At 43.6% G+C, this 13,821-nt stretch overlaps 1 protein-coding gene across 3 annotated transcripts in view; it reads left to right on the top strand.

Annotated features, from left to right (window-relative positions):
• The window catches only part of SMCHD1 (structural maintenance of chromosomes flexible hinge domain containing 1), a 214,707-nt gene that overhangs the window by 185,239 nt on the left and 15,647 nt on the right, over positions 1–13,821 (top strand). For all 3 annotated transcript variants that reach the window (XM_072735040.1, XM_072735041.1, XM_072735042.1), the window contains 2 exons: positions 6,453–6,628; positions 10,849–12,777. In XM_072735040.1, the coding sequence (XP_072591141.1) occupies positions 6,453–6,628; positions 10,849–12,777 (2,105 nt within the window). The remainder of the gene's footprint in view (positions 1–6,452; positions 6,629–10,848; positions 12,778–13,821) is intronic.

Here is a 13,821-nt window from a genome sequence, read left to right as displayed (position 1 = left end):
CTGCTCCGGCTGCTGTAAGCCATCTGCTCTCTCCATCCAGAGGGTGAGTTGGAGGGGATGGTTTGTTCTACAAGAACCCACAGCTCCTGTTCAGTGACCTTCCCATAAGATTGTAGTCACAGCCTTCGTTTTCTCTACATTTTGATAACCTCATCTTTCCCTTGCCCTTTCAGACCTAGGGTTAGTACATTTCTTCCATCTTTTTTTTAAAATTATAAGTTATTCAATTAAATTAAAAAAAACAGTGTACTCATTTCTCCCACCCCCATCCCCTACCTCTGGCAACCGCAAATCTCTTTTCTATATCCATGAACTTGGTTTTTTTGTTACTTTGTGTTTCTTTTGTGTTTTTGTTTTTGATTCCACATGCAAGTGGAATTTGTATTTGTCTTTGTCTGACTTATTTCATTTAGCATAATACCCTCAAGTTCTGTATGACTTATCACAGATGGCAGGATTTCATTCTTTTATGGCTGAGGAATATTCCTGTGTATGTGTGCATACACATCTTCACCTATCCATCCAGGCATTCAAGTGTCCATCCATGGACGCTTAAGTTGCATCCATATCTTGGCTATTGTGAATAATGCTACAGTGCACGTGGTGGGGAACAGATATCTCTTCAAGTTAGTGCTTTCATTTCCTTCAGATAAGTGTCCAGAAGTGAGATTGCTGGATCATATGGTGGCTTAATTTTGATTTTTTTGAGGAACCGCCATACTCTTTTCCACAGTGGCTGCACCAGTTTATATTCCTACCACCAGTGCATCAGGGTTCCACATCCTTACCACATCCTTTTTATTCGACATTCTTGCCAACACTTGTTATTTCTTGTCCTTTTTTTTCTTATTAAGAGATTTTTTAAAAGGGATTTTATATATTTGAAAGCAAGGGAGAGCATGAGTGGGGCAGTGGAGGGACAGAGGGAGAGAGAAGCAGGCTCCCTGCTGAGCGGGCAGGGCTGGATCCCAGGACTGGGAGATCATGACCTGAGCCAAAATCAAGAGTTGATGCTTAACTGACTGAGCGATTCGGGCACCTCAATTACTTGTCTTTCTTGATACCAGCCATTCTGACAGAGTCATAAAGTGACATCCCATTATGGTTTTGATTTGCATTTCCCTGATGATTAGTGATGTTGAGCACCTTGTCTCGAACTTGTTGGCCATCTGTATGTCTTCTTTGGAAAAACATCTATTCTGATCATCTGCCTATATTTTAATCAAAAAAATTTTTTTGCTTTGAGTTCTACGAGTTCTTTATATATTTGGATATTAGCCTCTTTTCAGATATATGATTTGCAAGTATTTTCTCCCATTCAGTAGGTTGCCTTTTTGTTATGTTGGTTTCCTTTGCTGTGCAGGAGCTTTTTAGTTTGATGTAGTCCCACTTGTTTACTTTATGTTATGTGTATTTCACACATATGTTATACATATTTACCACAGTTAAAAACAAAAAGTGAAAAAAAAAGTGAATTCCAAAAAAAAAAAAAAAAAGTGAATTTCATGCCTGGATGTGGAAAACTTGGAGTTGTACCTAAATGTTGGATAACTGAGTCTGCTCTGGGTGTGCACCCTGAAACTCGCTGAAATGACTTGTGCTTGTATATACATGGTGGCTTTGTCCCAGATCAGTGGTTATTTATTTGTCCCCACTAGGGAGAGGGAGGCACCTTTTCTTTCTAGCTCCCTTCTCCATCCTTACAGCCCATTCCTGTTGAAACTGTGTGGGACCACGTGTGGAATGAAGCAAGAAGAGTTAGCTCTGGGATTTTTGGGGACAAGCCAGTGCCTGGAGAAAGAGAGGAATTTACTAGATAATCTGTTTTTGGGAGAAATCCCAATTTACTAGATAATCTGTTTTTGGGAGAAATCTCAATCAATCTGGAACACTGAGTGTTCCATTGGGGGCACTGGGCTTTAGATTTGTGCACTTTTAGTGGAATGTATTAAAAAAGTTAGAGATGAATACTAAATGTGAGGAAATGATCCTTCCTTCTAAGTCCTTATTTATAGATCCCAACCTTGTAGAAATGATCCTCTGCCAGTGATGTGTGGTTATTTCTGAAAAGCCTTCTACTGACAACGTGGAAGGGATATGGGAGGAAAAAGAAGACAGGTGGGTGTGGGACAGGATTGAAGAGATGAACAGATGTGTGCCTGTTGCTGTTCCCTTGACAGGCTCATGACTCTCTAGGCCAGCTCTGTGCAGTAGCTCTCCCTGTGATAGTGGAGATGTTCATACTAATCCTGCATATGGCTCTGGAACTCCTGAAATGTAGCCAGTGTGACTGAGGAACTGAATGTTTGGTTTTGTTTACTTTTAATTAGTTTAGATTTAAATAGACACCTCTGAGTAGTTAGGATTAGACCTGAGGACAGTTTTGGGGCCTTTAATATGGACATTGGGTTCCCCAAAACCTCCTCAAAAGTAGACTTAGTATCATTAAATTTGTTTGATTAATCAATTATTGATTGATGATGAATACGTTTATTGAGCACCTACAATAGGACAGGCACTGGGTTTAAAAATGGGGATATTGTAGAGAACAAAACCAACAGGAATTCTTGCCCTCACGGGGCTTATATTCTGTGAAAAGACAACACTGAACAAGTGTGAATGGAAGCATGTTATGAAAGAAGTCTCATCTCCTGCCCGTAGGAAGGAGTCTTTATGTGTCTAGGGGAGGGGGGAAGGGGGGTGATGTCAAATGAAGGCTGTCATTTTATCACATTTTGTTTTAACAGGGACATATCCAGTCCTCTGGTCCCTAAACTCTGATTCAACTTTTCCAGTCCTCTTGTTGCCACCTTCCTTCTCAGTAGGATCTTCTGGGCTAATCTGATGTCTTGACACCGTGGTTGAACCCATAAACACGGCGAACCCTTGTTTCATACCCTCCCGTACCCTAGAAGGGTTTCAGAGGGAGAGGAAGGGGAGGGGAGTTGAGAGGATGGGACGAAGAGCATTGGCAGAGGTTGGGGTGAGCTCACACTGTGGGGTGGCTTGCTGCCGTAGCCCCCAGGGGCCCCCAGAGTGCCCGAGGCAGCTGTGGACAGGACTCCCTTGAGGAACAGGATTTGGTTACAGTCTCTACCCAAGACTGGGATGGGGGCCAAAGCTGCAGCCTGAGTCAGCCTTCCAGCTCCAGCCCAGCACCGCCTTGACTCTGTGCCTTGAGCTCGGTCCCTCTGCTTGGCCACCCTCAGTGGGGTGCAGTCAGCTGATTCAGTAAGTGTCCAGGGGGTACCTCCTGTCCACTTACCGCCCAGGGGTCCTTGGGGTAACACTGGGCTCTTTGGGTCAATTCCCCCCCCCCCCCCCACCCCGCCTGGCTGTCCAGCCCTTTGTTGCCTCAGAGGCTCCCGGCTCCCAAGAGGAAGGAAGGCTGATGGCTGCCCTGAGTTTTGGGCTGTACTTCTCAACTCTGGCTGCACTTGACAATTACTTGGGGAGTTTTTGAAAGGCACAGATGTCTGGGCACCCTTGGCCCCAGAACAGTTAAATTAGAATTTTGAGCATACAGGCCTGGGCATTTTTTTGAAAGCTCCTTGGCCGGGATGTGGTCCTGCAGAGCACTGAGGAGCGGCAGGAGGCCCCGGGGATCCTGCTGTGTTCCTCCCAGCCTCTGGAAAGCCTCCTGGAGGGCTCTCGTGGAGGCAGACACCCCATTTCCTCAGGGAAAATCCCTGGAGGGCTGCACAACCCTACCTCTTCCCCTCATATCCTCCAGATGGAGGCCTGAGGACCCACGGTCGCCTCTGGGATCCGGGTCATTGTGCGCGGCGTGGCTGGAACGTGAGCTTTCCCACGGCTGGAGGTGGCCCCTGATGGCTTCCAGCTGTCGCCGCGGGCCAGGGAGGCCTCTTCCACCCACCGGACTTAGAGACGCTGTCAACCTGAACTCCGTGCTGCAAACCGGAATCCAGGACGCCCATCAGGCGGAGGGTGGGAGTGGGGAATGTGTGTGGGGCTGCAGGGGAAGGCAGGAACTCCAGGGAACCTGCCCTAAGTTATGAGCTGGTTCCAAAATAATAACTGCCTGCAAAGAAAATAATGAGGTGTGTTGGAAGAGCGAGCACTTTCTTACACTCGGCGCAGCAGCTGGGGCCAAGGCCTCCGGGCAGGGAGGGGATCCCACTTGCAGTGTCAGGTTTTGCTCCCCTGGCCCTGCTCAGCCCCATCCAAAAGGCTTTGCTGTGGGCTGTCATCTGCTGGCACGTGTGCAAAACCCAAGAGCAAACACATTTTCACATTCAGTCTTACATGCTCAGAGGAACCAAGTGTTTCTGAGATTACACATTTTTGCAGCATTATGCTATACTTGAGCATGCAAAACAAAGAAGTGGAATTTTTTTCTTTTTTTTTTAATAAGAGTTTCTAGGATGATACAGGGAATTCTTTTGGTAGGTAGGGTGCTGGGGGCCTGGGGGCTGGTGTGTACCTGGACCGTGTCAGATGCTCAGACAAGTGTTTGCTGAAAGGGGACAGCAGCTACCCTCTGACCCAGCTTGTAGGGCTTTGCAGAACATCTCTGGGTGGGTGGGGTTGCTTCAAATTTAAGGCAATCACCAGAGTCACTGCTTCTGTGTTCTGTGTGCTGGGAGGGCCATCTGGGTATAGGAGAGAACACTTGGGTGTAAATCCCAGCCCTGGCCCTTCCTGACCAATGGAACATGGACAGGTCGTTTAACCTCTATGAGCCTCTGTTTTCCCATTTGTGAAAAGGGGAAACTCTAAATAGTTGGGCCGGGGGTGGGATGGGGAGGGTCAGGATCTAATAAAGAGACTGGGCTGAAAAAAAAAATAAATAAATAAATAGTTGGGCCTTGGTGTGGGTTGTGGTGGTGATAAGAGAGAATAAAGAGCCTAGAAGGGAAGTCTTGTCCCACTCCCACCCCTTACGGGCCCTTCTTTTCTGTTTCGTTCATTGAGCTTTCTCTTCTATTTTCCTTGAAAAAGTCTCCTTCTGGAGCCTCTCAAAATCTGTGCACCTGAACCCCACTGCAGACCAATTAAATCAGAACCTCGGAGAGTGAGACCTGGGCATTGGCAGTTCTTGATGGTTCCCTGGTGATTCTGATGCACGGCCAGTGTTCCGAACCACTGCCCTAGAAGGGCCAGTCACGTGGGGGCATCGACAGGTGTTGGGATACTGATGTTTGGGGTAGTGCTGTCTGCAGGGCCCTCTGGGAATTCCAGAGGGTCACCTGGGGTCCTGTTGGTTTTAGATGTCATGGCTTTGACCCTCAGGGGCAAACACCCATCACATTTAGTAATTTGCAGTTTTCTCAGGAATGTGACTTTGAACTCCCCCACCACCAGGTAGTTGTCTGAAATGGAGTCACCTAGCTGGCACCAGGCCCTGGGCAGCACACAGCAACCCTGGGGAAGTGACAGCCAATTTCTTTCTGGGAATTGGCCCCCAAAGAGAAGGGCAGCTGCGAGTGCTGGTGTACACAGTGAGGAGGAAGTGAAGACGTTCTAGAGAGCCATGATTTGAAGCTGCAAGTAGAAGTTAGGAGCTGCTTGCATCTGTGCTGTGAGCAGAGGTACCCAGGGGGGTGTTGGATTCCTGCATCCATCCCTCTGAGTGTCTAGCATGCTGCCGGAGTGCCACTCACTGTTCCAGGCCTTGGGTCTGGAGGGCTTTATAGCTCATCAAAAGAATCTCTATGTGATATGCACATGTGTGGGGCAATGTGTACTTTTTTTTTGGTTTTTAAGAGAGTGGAGGGAGAAAGGTAGAGGAAGAGGGAGAGAATCTTAAACAGGCTCCATGCTGGGCTTGATCTCAAGCCCCCCAACTTGGGGCTTGATCTGAAGACCCTGAGATCATGACCTGAGCTGAAACCAAGAGTCGGACACTCAACTGACTGAGCCACCCAGTGTACTCTAAAAGGGATCTTTATTTCTGTCATTAGCTGTATGGATCAGGGCATCTCTTTAAAAAGATCTGAGTACCAGTAGCATGAGGTATGCTCTCTGAAGGCTCATGGCCTGCTACCTTTTCAGGAAAGAAGGTGCCAAGATAAATGCATTGATGCTAGGGCAGACAAAGGGAGATTTCTTTAAATACAAGACAAATGACCCTCCCGAGTTACCCAGAAGAAATCTCCACAAAGCAGCAACAACAAAAAAGTAGAACAAAAATTTTTGGGTGAAACAAAAGCTCAGTTTGGGAGTCATGGGGTTGGGCTTTTTCTAGGTTGTCAGTTTCTCTAGCCTTCAGTAGGAGGGGAGCTGGAGGCAGGTAGGTCTAAGAGATGGAAAAAGGAGGCCAATCTGATTTTGGCTTAACCCCAGGGGGTCAGGGCTGGACTGAAGAGACCAGTCGTCTTGGAGGAAACAGACAGGGGCCTGGATCCTGTTCATTCGGGTACAAGCCAGGGGTTGCCAGGGCGCTCACAACAGCAGCCAGTAAAGAAAGATGCCACACTTTTCTTCGGCAGGTATCGTGTGAACTTCAGACCCAGATATGTCACCAAATACAAGACAGTGACACAGTTGGAATGGAGGTGCTGCCCTGGCTTTAGAGGGGGAGACTGCCAGGAAGGTCCCAGGGACCCTGTGAAGACTCCCCGCCCCACACCTGCCCGGCCTCGAAATAGCATGAAGAAAGCCACAGGTAACTTCTCTGAGCTTTGCTGTGCATGACCACCTCTGATCTCTCCAGTGCTCCTCCAGACAGTAAGACTTGTGATGGTGGCGATACTTACAATGGCGATCTCTCCAAGGTCTTAAGTAACACACATATGTGCCTGGAGTACAAACATGTGGCATACAAGTTTATTTGCAGAAGCAGTAGCAACCAGAGTACAGATTTTTTTTTTTTTTAAGAAAATTGCTCTGTTAGGGCCAACTTATGAAAGCCAAGGACGTAGCAATCAGTGTAGGGGACAGCTTCAGACTGGTGTGTGGCACAGATGACAAGAGACTCAGATGTAGTGATGCTTTGTCTATTTTTACTTTTCATCTACAAGCTCCCATGCATCTGAATTTGAAGGAACTAAATTGTCTTTTTTAAAAATAGGTAAATCAGAATCATTCTCACTCTGTTTGAGGTGAGATGTTTGCAGAGCTAAGCTCCAAGTTAGAGGCATCTAGTGAAGTTGTTCTTAAATTTGTTTCTGAATTCTTTTTTTTTTTTTTGAAGTAGCATGAACTCCGTGAATAAGAAAACTGATAATTTTCACCTTTACTTTTAAGCATAACATTAAGCGAATGACTTTTATGGATAAAAATTTTCTGTCCTTTTATTCCAAGTCACGTTATCATTCCTCTTTTTTAACTTGAGTGAGAATAAATGTAACCTAGGTTTTCTCATGAATTTGATGGTTAGGTCGTCTTTACATGATTATATTTTCCCATGAAGTATTGTCAGTTTTGAAACTTGTAGTGTTTCCCAATATTGTCTGTAAAATAGACTTTAAAATAATTTTTTTTAAAGATTTTATTTATGCATGAGAGACACGGGGCAGGGGCAGAGACATAGGCAGAGGGAGAAGCAGGCTCCATGCAGGGAGCCCGATGTGAGACTCAGTCCCAGGACTCCAGGATCACACCCTGGGCTGAAGGCAGGTGCTAAACTGCTGAGCCACCCAGGCATCCCTGATTTTAAAATAATTTTATGACAAAAGTAATGCACATCAATTAAAGATGTTATAAAGTGTAGGGCAATATTTAGTTATACATAATCTCACCACCGTACAATAACTACTGCTAACATTTTGTTATCACACATTACTCTCTTTCCTGTGTCTGCATGTACATTTTGTTAAAGAAAAATCCATTTATTCATCCCACAAGTATTGATTGAGCTTCTATATCTGGCAGGCTATATACTAGATACTTGGTAAAAGTGAAAAAACAAGGCAGACAGTCCCTGAACTCACAGAAGGCAAACATCAGACAAGTTAATTACAAGTCATCATAGATACTATGATGGAAACACAGGAAAGGGGTCTGTTGGGTCATAAGAGTTTCCTTTTGTTTCATTTTTATTTTACAAGAGTTTAAACCTGTATGTAGTTTATGAATTGAATAGTAATAGCTTTAAAAGGACTCTTAGGAAGGCAGTGACCCTCCTTCTCCCTCACTTTCCCTTCCCAGAGGTCATTACTTTAAACTCTTTGGACTGTCTTTTGGAATTTACCTCCATATCTATTGACCTCTTATTATGGAAGGTGAAGATTTGCTTTCCAGCACATGGCTCCTATACCCTCATCCTTTCCATACAGTTTATGGCAGGTTTTTAAACTTATTTAATACTTATTATTTACACTGTAGTAACTGCATAGATACTGTTTACAGCTAAACCATGTAGTATACTATGAATCTGTTGCCTTCCCTTTACAGCTTTTTGGTTTCTTTAGAGTTAGTAATTATCTCATAATTTCCTTTATTTGATTTTTTTATGTCTTGTCCCTATTTCAACCCTGGGTGAAATAGGGACAAGATTATCTATATGTGATTATCTATATGTCTTCTCATTATGTCCAGATATGTCAGTGTCATCTTCTTGAAGCAATCTCTCCTAGAACTTTCTTACCTGCCCCACTTGGTCATCCTTTCCCTGTTCACAGCTGCCAACCTGTGATCTTACTTATCTCTCTGTCATTGATTCCCTGCTTCCTGTACTCCCTGCTTATTCTCTATTTACTCCCTTGTTTTGGTAAAGCACATTCTCCAATGGTTTTATGAGAAAATTGTATGGGAGGTATACTTTCTAATATCTTATGGTCTCAAAATATTTTTATTCTAGCTTTAGAATTCTAGATTGGAAAGAATTTTCATTTAGAATTTTGAAAGCATCACTTAATTTTCTTCTAGCTTCCAATGCAGCTGTTAAAATGTCCAAAATCATTCTGATTACTAATTTTTATATGTGACATGGTTATTCTTTGTTTTGTTTTGTTATGCTATTTTAGTGGGATTTCAGAAGGGAATGAAATGGAAACACTTATCTCCAGTCCACTATCATTATAAAGAACATACTATTTTTTTTAAAGATTTTATTTATTTGAGAGAGAGTGTATGTGCGCAAGAGTAAGCACAAGCAGAGGGAGGAACGGGGAGGGGGAGAAGGGATGTGGGAGATTGGAGAAGCAAGCTCCCCTTTGATCACAGAGCCCAATTCTTGATTCTTGGGGCTAGATCCCAGGACCCTGAGATCATGACCAGAATGGAAGGAAGTCAGAGGCTTAACTGACTGATCCACCCAGGTCCCTCCCCCAAGAACACAGTATTTTTAGAACTTATTTTTTAACTTAATCTATAACGAACAACCATTCATTAAATAATTTACAGTATCATTTAATGGCTTTTGAGAGTGTGATTATTTGAACACAGTCCTCTACTATTGGTCACTTAAGTTGTCTGCAGTTTTTCACTATTCTAGGTAATATTTGAATAAGCATTTTTTCCTGTTAATATTTTAGATTCATCCCTAATTACTTACTAGGATAAACTTCTAGAAGTATAATTGCAGGGGCAAAGGGATTCTGAGATTTTGATACATATTGCCAAATTATCCTTCCAAAAAGTTGTAGCAATTTCCACAGTCACCAGGAATATGTAAAAGCAGCATTTCCTTACATGCTGATTTCCCCCTCATTCTCCTGCTTTTTGCTTTATTTCCTTCACTCAGAATGGTATTTCATTTGTGTATGATTCAACACCTTGTTTTTGTCTCCTAGTGTCTTGAGTTAGAATAAATTTTTCAGTGTGGAAAATAAGGTATTCTTTATAGCTCTCTGCTTGGGAGTTTGGCCATCATCTGAATTCCAGTCTTGGTTTTACCACTAAGTTGATTTTAATGAATAATAGCTGTTGTTATGATTATGTACAAAATTTTAGGGGAGGAAAAATGATGAAAATTAAACTCAAATATCTATAATGTTCTACATTTACTTCTAGTGCTTGTTCAAAGTACCTTAATGCATTTTGTTTCATTGTAATCTGTGTTGTGTTTGACTTTTTCCACCCATCACAATAGTCTCCATATGGTCTGTGCCAGCTTGTTAATGTTAACCCTATCACTTTATTTTCATTTTATGACTCATCACAATCATCCTCATAACTTTTTTTCCTTTTGGTCTATTTCCTTGGAGGCATATTTCTCAGAGTAGGATTATAAAAAATTGAATATTTATATTCTTTGATTTATTGAGTTCTAGTATATATGACCATGTGGTTTTATTGCTAGGAGAGGCAAATAGAATCACTGCTTTATCTTTCTTTTGCTTTTAGTTTCCCCAACAGTGCTAAACAATGTCTATGAGACTTTTTTAGCATAGCACTGCTACTAAAAGTAGAAGAACATTTAGGAGTTGCTTGGAGGATAACTTACTGCTTATATGATATCATACCACCCAAAAGCTAATGGGTGGATCTTGCTAAAGTGCTTCTTGTGGTTTTACAGTGTGTAGTCAACAATTGGGGTGTGGCTGCTGCTCACTAATGTGGGAATTATGTGTTCATATGACAAAGTAGATTAAGAATATTTCCCTTTAGGGTAATAGAAACCGTTGACTGTCTATTATGTGTCATGTACATCTTAACAGCCGTAGGAGAGAAGATAGTACCTCTGCTTCATAGGTGAGGGGATTATAGTTCATAGAAGTTAATTAACTCGCTCAAGGGCAGATAGTAAACAGCATAGCCACAATGCAAGGGGAGGTCTATTTGACTCGAAGCCCGTAGTCTTTTTCTCTCTGCTACAATAATTGTCTGTGGTGAGAGGGGATCTATAAGTGAAGGTTTAAGTGTATCCCTGTTTACTTTCTTTGCAGAAAATGGGAGAAGGTAGAACACGTTAAGTCATATCTAATTCTTTCTTTGTAACAGATAATGAACCAAGCCAAGTCTCAGAGCCCAAGAAGACTTTGTCACCAACTCCTGCAGCAGCAGGACCAGGTCAAATGGTAGATCCAAAACAGGGGCCACAAGAACTTCAGGAAAAGAAAATCCAGGTGCTTGAAGAGAAGGTTCTCCGACTCACAAGAACAGTTCTTGATCTCCAGTCTTCCATTGCTGGAGTGAATGAAAACCTCAAACATGCCATTCAGGACGATGCCAGCAAAATGTTGGCATCATGGCTCAGTAACCTGCACCCCCAGCCAGTGCCTGACAGTGCTGTTGGTGGAGACACAGAAACTGTCCAGCTTCCTGATGTCCTCAACAATAAGGAATCTGGCATGAAGGACATCAAGTCTGAATTGGCTGAGGTCAAGGATGCTCTGAAGACCAAGAGTGACAAGCTGGAAGAGTTGGATGGGAAAGTAAAGGGGTATGAAGGACAGATCAAACAGCTCCAGGAAGCTGCCCAGGGCCCTACGGTGACCATGACTACCAATGAACTCTACCAAGCCTACGTCGATAGTAAGATTGATGCCCTGAGAGAGCAGCTCATAGAGGGAATGGACAGAAAACTGGCCGATCTGAAGAACTCGTGTGAGTACAAGCTGATCGGTCTCCAACAGCAATGTGATGACTATGGGAGCAGCTACCTAGGAGTGATTGAGCTTATAGGGGAGAAGGAAACAAACCTGAGAAAAGAAATAAATGATCTTCGAGCCCAGATACAAGCTCCTTCAGCTCAGTCAAATTGCTGTGGTGGTGAAAAGAATGGTGACTTTGGGCAACAGATCAGGATGTTAGATCAGAAAATCGAAAGAGTTGCTGAAGCCACCAGAATGCTGAATGCACGACTGGATAATGAATTTGACCGCCTTGTAGTTCCAGAGCCAGATGTGGACTTTGATGCAAGATGGAGTGAACTAGATGCAAGGATCAATGTGACAGAGAAGAACGCGGAAGAACATTGCTTTTACATTGAAGAAACCCTTCGGGGGACCATTAATGGTGAGGTAGATGACTTGAAGCAACTTCTTGATCAGAAAATACTGTCTTTGGAAGAACGCCTGGGTAGTGTTCTAGATGTGGCCAACAGCACCGATGCAGGACTCACTGCCCCAGCCTCAGGCTTACCGGGTGTGTCAGGGGCTGGGAACAAACAGGTCATGGTAGAGTTAGATAATCTAAAGAACAAAGTTCAAGTTGTTGAAGATATTTGCCTGCAGAACTTTCAGAGAGAGCCTCATGGGATAGAAGATACTTTGCCAAGTGGAGAAGACCACATAATGGATGATAGTTTGAACCTTTTGAAATCTTTAAATGATACAATGCATAGGAAGTTTCAAGAAACTGAACGTAGCATCCAGAAACTTCAACAGGATTTTAATTTTCTTTATTCTCAACTAAACCACACAGAAGACAATGTGATTAATCTCCAGAATGAACTGAGCAATTGCAGAGAAGGTAAAAATGTTGCAGTGGGTGGGTTTTCTAAGGGAGGTGAGCAAGAAAGGACCGTGGAACCTCTCCCATCTCCCCGGGACCCCATGGCTCATTGCTGCAGCCAGCTAGAGGAGAGGTGGCAGCAGCTGCAGAGCCAAGTCCTTTCTGAGCTGGACACTTGTAAGGAAAATACTCACGGGGTCCAGAAGGACATCTCTGTGGTTGAGAGCAGGGTGTCTCAAATGGAGAAAACCTGCAGCAAACTGGACTCCATCTCAGGAAGTCTTCAGAGGATCAAGGAGGGACTCAACAAGCATGTCAACAGCCTCTGGAGTTGTGTCAGGCAGATGAATGGGACACTCCGGTCACATTCCAGAGACATATCTGGCTTAAAGAATTCAGTCCAGCAATTCTATAGCCATGTTTTCCAGATTTCTACTGACTTGCAAGATCTGATCAAATTTCAGCCATCAGCAAGTAAGTTGGCCTTTACAATTCCATTTCTTGTATTTGTTTGCATTATGTATTGTGCTAGATTTTGGATGGCCTGTGGAATTAACTACATCAGTGCTACCCAAAGTGTGGTTCATAGATCTATGCCAGTTTGTGAATCACTGGTGCTGAATGGCAATGAGATAAATACCAACATTGAGAGTATTTAGACACTTTTATTTAAAACAATTTGACATCAGTGTCACATTCAAGCACACCACCTATGCATTTTGCAGAAGTATCAGTCGACGACAAATTGAAAATGACGAGGAATGCTCCTTCGCCACAGGGAAGATGGCCGAATGTTGATCTCTATATATTTTCATGTTGGTGAGCTTAGATTTAGGGTCAGGTTTTTGACATAACAGCTTGGAGCCTGGATCTTGTCCCATTAATTATTTAGGGAGTCTCCTGCATGCTTATCAGTTCACTTCTCTACAAGCATCACTTTTTGTTTGCAGATATCATGGTAACCTTTGTCCTCTTCATCTTTGGGCTACCTCCTATTCCCTGGAATCTAAGGCTTATCTGATGGCAGGTAGAGTACTGTCCTGCTCCTTTCCAAAGGCAGAGACAAGACCACGCACAAAAAGCATTTTAGAGGCAGTGACTGTGTAAGGCCGTATAATGCGTAGAACAAGGGAGTGCACTAACTATGCTTACGGCAATGCTTGCTGCACGTTAGATTCTCTGCAAATGTTTGTTGGATGAATGAATGGTTCCTTAATAATATGAAGTAATACACGCAACAAAGTTGATTTCTTTGTTACTTGAGGGTTCAGCCCATCACCCCTGAAGGACAGAGCTTCTTTTGTGCCTGGATTCTTTCATTTAGGTAGTCTCAATAATGAGGCAGCCTTTTCTAATCGGAGGCAGGGAGGGAAAGTGAGTTCACATTTATTGAGCATTCCCTGTGTACCAGCTCTGGGCCAGTTCCCTCAGGGGACGTGTTGTAGAGCCCCGCAACAACCTCATGGGGAGGGTGCGTGAAGGGCTTGTTGGGGGCCAACCGTATGCCCAGAAGGACCC

Source organism: Vulpes vulpes, chromosome 13 (genome assembly GCF_048418805.1).
Source record: "Vulpes vulpes isolate BD-2025 chromosome 13, VulVul3, whole genome shotgun sequence".
NCBI lineage: Eukaryota > Metazoa > Chordata > Mammalia > Carnivora > Canidae > Vulpes > Vulpes vulpes.
This window is presented reverse-complemented; position numbering and strand designations above follow the sequence as displayed.